Here is a 7,201-nt window from a genome sequence, read left to right as displayed (position 1 = left end):
GTGTTGTGTTATTTTGCACAATATGATTGTTGAGGATGAGGATCATGATGTTGTCCAAACCAATGATTTTGAAGCACTAGGAGAACGAGCTCAAACCCCGAAGGATCAAGATGCAAGTAAGCTTATAAACTTTTTGCACATGCATCAGAATCTTCAAGATCATCAAGTGCACGTGAAACTACTCAGTGATCTTTTCGAGCATATGTGGATTAACAATGGAAACCAATGGGCTAATATTTTAGTTTTGCACTTTAAATAAATTTTATGTAAGAACTATGCATTTTCGATACCAACATTTGCTATTTACGTGATAGATTGACATGTATGATTGACGTGCATGGATTTGAGAGTCCGAATTTAAGGTATTTGTTTGCAGGACACGAAATAGGAGTCGTCCGGATGCATTCGATATCATATACAGACGCGTCCGTGAGTGTTTGAGGGGCCAGATTTACCAAGTCCGATTGTCGATGCTCTTACATTGGGCATGATATGTACTTTGGTTAACATTTATGTATCTAGAGCCAGAACAAGCGCAATAGCAGAATATTGTTTCGACTCGTCCGAGAATTAACTCTTGAGATTATTGTAATCATGCACTTTTAAGATGGACCCTTAAACCTTCATTATATGTTTGAAGCACAGTGTTCAAATTAGTTTGACCATCCAACGAAGTTTTGTATATGTTCACTTAGCAGTGCGGCAGTACGGATTCCGGTATCTACGAGATAAACGTGAGGAAACATTACGAAGTTCGAACGTGCACTTTGATCAATTACATGCACGTCCCCTCTCCTATCTCATCGTAACTGTACATGCATGATTCTCCTCTTCTCTCTCCTTCGAGATGGACACTAAACCATAAATATTCCATCACATGCATGATCATCATCTAAGTACCTTTTTTCTCCGAATCGAATACTTTGAAATTAACTAGATGACACTAGGGCATGAACAACGGTGGCGAAAAAAGACACACGCCCCATCAAACACATGGGATTGGAAGGATTGAGGCTAATGCCCACTCCAATGGTGGCTATGGTGGTGCTGCCTCACACCCGTCATCCATTGTCCCCCACATATTCATCTTTTTCATTCTTTCTTCCCTTCTTTTTCTCTCCTTCCTTACTTTTTCTTACTTTTTCTACTGAAGAACTAGCCTCCTCTGCAAGCTTCACCTGGCGCATGCAAGCAGCGGTCCTTCTGTCAGTGGCATCTGAGCCTAGTTGGCCTATGAAGCATCACCTTTGGAACTATCCATTGGGCATGGCCTTATAGTCACGGACGAGGTCCGGACGTGAAAAGCATATACTCCCTCCGTCACAGTTTAGAAGGCATGCACGTGTACCTAGATCGTCGATTTAATTTATATAAAATATATTGTTTAACATAAAAATTATATAATTAGAAAATAGAACATCTAAAGTTTCTTATGATATATTTTTTTTGTTATTATGTCTTTCATTAAATTAATCAAGTTGACGACTTAGATATACATGTGTCGGATTTATAAACTAAGATGCATGGAGTACCAAATTTTTTACGGATCAGCTTTAAAGATGTTTAAACGTCTTTTTCCGCAAAACCCTCTCCAAAATCATATGACCAATCGAACTTTGTACATGCTGTTGCAGTGTGGCGTGCCCAGAAAGGCCACGTATACACGAACTTGCCCCTCCAAAAGCGCTTATCCCCGCCGCGCCCGATCCCGCACCGCACCGACCGGCCCGCGGCCATGGCGGCGCCACTCCTCTGCAGCGCCGCCTCCTCCTACCGCGTGACGCTCCTCGCCCCTCGTGCTCTCCCCTATCGAGCGGCGGCGCGGCCGATGGTCTCGCCCTGCTCGTCGCCCCCGTGCATCGCTCCCTGGCTGCGGCGAGCAGGGGCCCGGGCCCCTCCGCCGTGCGCGACCAAGCGCGGCGGCTCCGGAGGCGAGGTGTCTCCGAGTGACGGTGAGGGGACGCGCGTGCTGCTTCAGGCGGCGCTGTGGGGCGCCGAGGCCGCCTACATACTCTGGCTCTTCCTCTTCCCGTACGCCCCGGTCCGTACGGAAACACAAATCTTCACTTTCTTTGCATGCGGCCAGCTCAGAATGCAATCAAATTCTGTACACTTTCTTCTGTGAACTGGAGCATCATTTAAACTTAGCAATCGTTCGTCGCAAAAAAAGGGCTAGTTATCGTCAGTGCATCCCCGATCTGCTTAGAAGTACAGTGCTCTGTGGTTACCAATCATTCCATTCAAAAGATGAAAAGAAAGTGTACCAATCATCAACTAATTAGAGTCGTGATGCAGGGCGACCCGTTGTGGGCTATCTCGCAAGACACAATCACTGACCTCGTCGGCCTGTCGCTCAACTTCTTCTTCATCCTGCCCTTGATCAACTCCGGTACGCCCAAATTCAGAATTTTCAGGAGTACATCAATTTGAAACTCACAGCATTACGGCCATGATTCTGGGTGAGTTTACTTGGCAGTGTAGCCGGAGTGCACCTGCTCGAATCCCCTGTGATGCACCCAGTAAGAAACTAACACATATTTTCTCCTCGTGACCTTACTTATGGTTATGGGTACATTGTGTGTGTTAATTCGTCGGTGGTTGCTTAGGTGGACGAAGGATTGTTCAATTTCGTGATTGCCTGGACACTGCTGTTTGCGCCGCTCCTCTTCACAGATGCTAGCAGGGACCGGTACAAGGGATCGATCGACGTCTTGTGGGGCTGTCAGATGTTCCTCACAAATAGTATGATCTCCTTGACCCAAAATGAACCCGCTGAACAGTTCAGGTTGTCTTACATCTATTTTTGTTTGTAGCTTTCTTGATTCCTTACATGGCAATCCGGCTCAATGATGTTGACAAGAACCAGCCTCCACCGCAGACATCAAAATTGAGTTCACTCATGGTGAGACGTGCATCAGGTGTAGGCATAACTGGTGGCCTTGTCTGCATTTTATCCATTGTTTGGGCTTTCTTCGGCCGTGCAGATGCTGATTTTGGAGGCATCTTGGACCGGTGGCAATATGCGCAGGATTATGTCTTGACCGAGCGACTTGCCTATGCATTTCTGTGGGACATATTGCTATACTCGATATTCCAACCATGGTTGATTGGAGACAATCTTCAGAACGTCAAACCAAAAGCTACAGAGCTTGTGAATTTAGCAAGGTTTATCCCAGTTATTGGAATTGTTGCCTACCTCTTGTTCTTAGAAGAGAAAAAGGATTAGCTGTTATATTGCGCTGTTTTCTTGTAGATTTTTTCCCTATCATATGGATTCTGTTACAACTGGCTCTTATAAATTTGAATGAGTTTTGCACATTGTGGTACTCTACAATTACTGCCCGGATTATTTATCAAGATAGTGCTTGGCTGAAACGAGAACCCAGTGCACAAATACTCCCTCCGTCCCAGATTACTTGTCGCAGAAATGAATAGAAATGGATGTATTTACAACTAAAAATACGTCTAGATACATCCATTTCTATGACAAATAATTCCCGACATAGGGAGTAGAACATACAAGACAAGGAAATAGAATGGAAGCGAAAATAATTTATTCAGGAGGACATCCGGATGAACATATTACTCCTTCAACCATTACAGTCTTACAGATGCTAAGAAAAACATCAGGGCATAACTAAATTTTCTAGGAAAACTCTAATTTGCAGAAATTCTATATGGTCTTTTCAGAACGCTAGAACTGTCACCAGCGCCATGAAACCAAGTGCGGCAGAAATGGCATCAGCTATGAGCTTGGACCCGCTGCTGTATCCCGGATTCTGGCTGGTCGTAGTCGGTGCGGCTGTTGTCAGTGGTGGCGTCGGTGTCATAGGTGTCGGCGTCAACGGAACGGTGGAGTTCACATTCGTGCCTGCCATGCTCTCCGGCGGCGACGGTGCTTGTCCCTCTGGAAGGAGCCCTTCAAGACAGTTATTGATTCAAAGAGACATTTCAGTATGCAGCGAGTCCCCTGGCCGAACAAAACCATTCTGCAGAAAGAGATCGCGAATGGAGAGTATTCAGCGCCGAGTTATACTAGTACCTGAGCAGGCGCTGGCGGCGGCGGGGAGATCGAGCCGGCAGAGGGAAGGCAGCAGCACGGCGCGGGACATGTTGACGGCGACGGGGGACCTGCCGGAGCCGGACTGGCTGAGGGCCTGGCAGAGGCACAGCGGCTCGTCGTGCACCATGCTCCCCAGGTTGGCGCAGCACGTGTCGGGCGGCGCGGCGGCGCCGCCGTCGAGGAACGACAGGCAGGGAAGCAGGCGTAGGAGCTCGGTGGTGCAGCTGGACGACGGCGGCCCCGTCGTCTGTGGCACAGGCGCCGGGTGGGCGCCCTGGAGGGCAACCAGCAGCAGCGCGAGGCAGAGAGCAGTGGCCGAAGCCGCCATCGTCGCCATGGTAATGCTCTCTGCAAGTCTGCTTGTGAAGAGTCTCATCGAGTGATTTGCCACGGTGGGGGTGGCGATTTATAGCGTCTGAGGAAGGGGGATGCATGGCATGGCAATGGCGTGCCTCCGGACGTGGTCTCCGTGAAGTGGAACGTTGCTAGATAGATATGCGTGAAGAGCCGCGTGGGGATGGGGGAGTTTTGTGTGAGTTGGAGCGTTGGGATTGCGTTGGGGGTCTGGGATCGCATGGGAATGGTGCTTTGTACTGCCTTGTCGTAGGTTGGGGTTTCATGTGAAGTGGGATTGACTCTTACCGACTGCTGACCAGAATGCCCAAAGTCCTGACCAAATATTCCTTCCTTTTTTTTTTAAATATAAGTCTTTCTAACGATTCAACTAAATACTACGTACGGATGTATATAAACATAATTTAAAGTGTAGATTCATTTATTTTACTCTTTATGTAGTCTATAATAAAATCTTAAAAGACACATGAGAAATTAAAGCCATATTTTGGTGTTACTAAGATAAGGTTGGATTGATGGCCTTCTTTTAGATGGAATACTGCTATTCCATTTATTACTATGGACAACCAAGGAACCAGATCTTCATCACAGTTTTGGCACTGATAGATACCCATAGACTGTAGCTAAATTTGGTTTAAATTATGAAGTATCCTAATTTAGTATAGAACATATCATTACAGAATAATTAGCAGCAAATCAAAAGTATCCTAATTTGGACTTTAGTACATTTACCTACAAAATGAAGATGGACTTTGGTTCTGATGGGCATGAAATGAAAAAAAATGTACATTTGTCTCATCCTACCCTATATAACTATTTTAGGGATCCATCCCATGTACTCCCTCCGTTTCTAAATATAAGTCTTTTAAGAGATTCCACTAAAAGACTACATACGGATGTATATAGACATATTTTAGAGTGTAGATTCATACATTTTGCTCCGTATGTAGTCCCTTAGTGAAACTTTTAAAAAGACTTATATTTAGAAATGAAGGGAGTAATTAAGTTGTTGATCCCCACTAACATATTTATCTTAACATCAAACTATTGCACCACATCACATAATTATGAATGGACAAAGGCCCACATCAACATGCAACATGCATGCAAAAAGGCTCAAACGTTTTAACTTTATTATCCTAAAATTATAAATACAAGTATTTTAGTTTTAGGTTTTATATTATTAATGTAAATATATAGTAACCAATTCTCATGCGGAAGTATGGCTTGCCATCTAGTTTCCCTTGCAAGAATGTCATGGGCCTTTAATTATATTTTGTGGAAATTTTACAAACTAGGTCCATTTTTGGGTTGTTGTGCTGGCAAGAGCTCTCCAAAGAGGATCAAGATGATCAAATAAGGGTTGGCTCTTCTCTTTGAGACCTTCTTTATGAAATGCACCGCATCCAATAGGCGCTTGACGCAAAAGGACGCGCCCTGCTCGATTGGCGCCTTATTACAAATTAGGAACACAGTAGCATCTAGCGGCTCGGCTACAGTAGCATCTGTATTTTTCCTGTTATTTCTAAACACGAAAAATATATAATTGTTATTTTCTGAAAAAAGACGGTCACGTTTTGAAAAATGCGAATGTTTCTGAACTCGTGAACGCTTTTTGAAAGGTGAACATTTTTTTAAAATTGTGGTTCATTTTTGAAAAAGACGCTTCCATTTGAATTTATGAACACTATTTTAGAGAAACAATAAACAAATTTTAAAAAACGAACAAAAATGTAGAATGTGAATAGTTTTTTAATTTACGATCAATTTTTACAATTATGAACAACTTTTAATTTTTTGGTGATTTTAAAAAGAACATAATCTGATTTTTTACAACTTTTTTTGGAAATATAACACATTTTTTATTTATTATTCCTTTTTATTTGTCTAAGAAAATCCATTCTAAGGCCTTTGTGAAGGAGCACCATTTTACACAAAATATTTTCTATCAAGGAAATTATGGGAGTATATTAGGAGCATGTGTTTCCCAAATATGCGAAAACATGAGATGCTCCGGTTCAAATTTTGGTTATAAAAATTCCCCAAAGTTTTTGGCAGAAACTTAACAAAAATATTTTTTATATTTAAACTTGGAGTTTGAGCCCAAACTTTTTGTGTGGTCTTTTTATACCCTTGCGCACAGCCCTATTAGTTTCACCCCTAGCCATTTCATGCTAGTTAACTAGACTTGTTCCATTTCATCTAAAACTTTCTCAAACATAACAAAACACTAAGAGACACGACCATACAAATTTTTAGCCAAATCAGTGCCCCCTATGCTCGAGTCCATTCTCATGCTGACAATGGAATAGTGTATATTCTCACTTGCCCCTAGACACGATCATACTTTTTGGCTAGATGGCCTGCCGCAAGTTTTCTTTTAAATGGAACACTCCTACTCGATTCATTACCATATATGTGCAACTAGGGAGCAATGGAACCAGGTCCTCATCACAATTTTGGCAACAATAGATAACGATAGGCTGTAGCTAAATTTGGTCGAAATTTTGAAGTTAAAATCTAACAATACAAATTTCAAAAACTAAAATAAAATATATGAATATAGAATAATTAGCAAGAAATCAGAAGTATCCTAATTTACGTTCACCCATAAAAATAAAATGATCTTTGGTTCTCTTTTGGTTTTTGATAAACCGAATTTGTTTCTCATGAGCACTGAAATAAACAAAGAGGCATTTTTCTCATTTTCCTTTCGAGAGTTTCAAGGCCTTCGATTTTACTTTAAGGAGATTCTACAAATGAGGCCCACATTTAGCTTGTTGG

At 42.7% G+C, this 7,201-nt stretch overlaps 2 protein-coding genes across 2 annotated transcripts; one reads left to right on the top strand and one right to left on the bottom strand.

Moving 5' to 3' along the window:
- The first annotated feature begins 1,627 nt into the window (after window positions 1–1,627).
- LOC123430380 lies at window positions 1,628–3,316 on the top strand. The gene is made up of 5 exons (XM_045114249.1): window positions 1,628–2,041; window positions 2,296–2,389; window positions 2,482–2,519; window positions 2,607–2,742; window positions 2,814–3,316. Exons 1-5 carry the CDS (start codon window positions 1,736–1,738, stop codon window positions 3,224–3,226), a joined length of 987 nt encoding a protein of 328 aa, XP_044970184.1. The 5' UTR covers window positions 1,628–1,735; the 3' UTR covers window positions 3,227–3,316.
- Window positions 3,317–3,532: 216 nt separating this feature from the next.
- Window positions 3,533–4,681, bottom strand: LOC123430379 (non-specific lipid-transfer protein C6-like). The gene is made up of 2 exons (XM_045114248.1): window positions 4,043–4,681; window positions 3,533–3,919 (listed from the first exon to the last, which is right to left on the bottom strand). The coding sequence occupies exons 1-2, from the start codon at window positions 4,437–4,439 to the stop codon at window positions 3,687–3,689; spliced, it is 630 nt and encodes a 209-aa protein (XP_044970183.1). The 5' UTR covers window positions 4,440–4,681; the 3' UTR covers window positions 3,533–3,686.
- Between the last annotated feature and the right edge of the window lie 2,520 nt (window positions 4,682–7,201).

This window comes from Hordeum vulgare, chromosome 2H (assembly GCF_904849725.1).
Source record: "Hordeum vulgare subsp. vulgare chromosome 2H, MorexV3_pseudomolecules_assembly, whole genome shotgun sequence".
Classification (NCBI taxonomy): domain Eukaryota; kingdom Viridiplantae; phylum Streptophyta; class Magnoliopsida; order Poales; family Poaceae; genus Hordeum; species Hordeum vulgare.
This window is presented reverse-complemented; position numbering and strand designations above follow the sequence as displayed.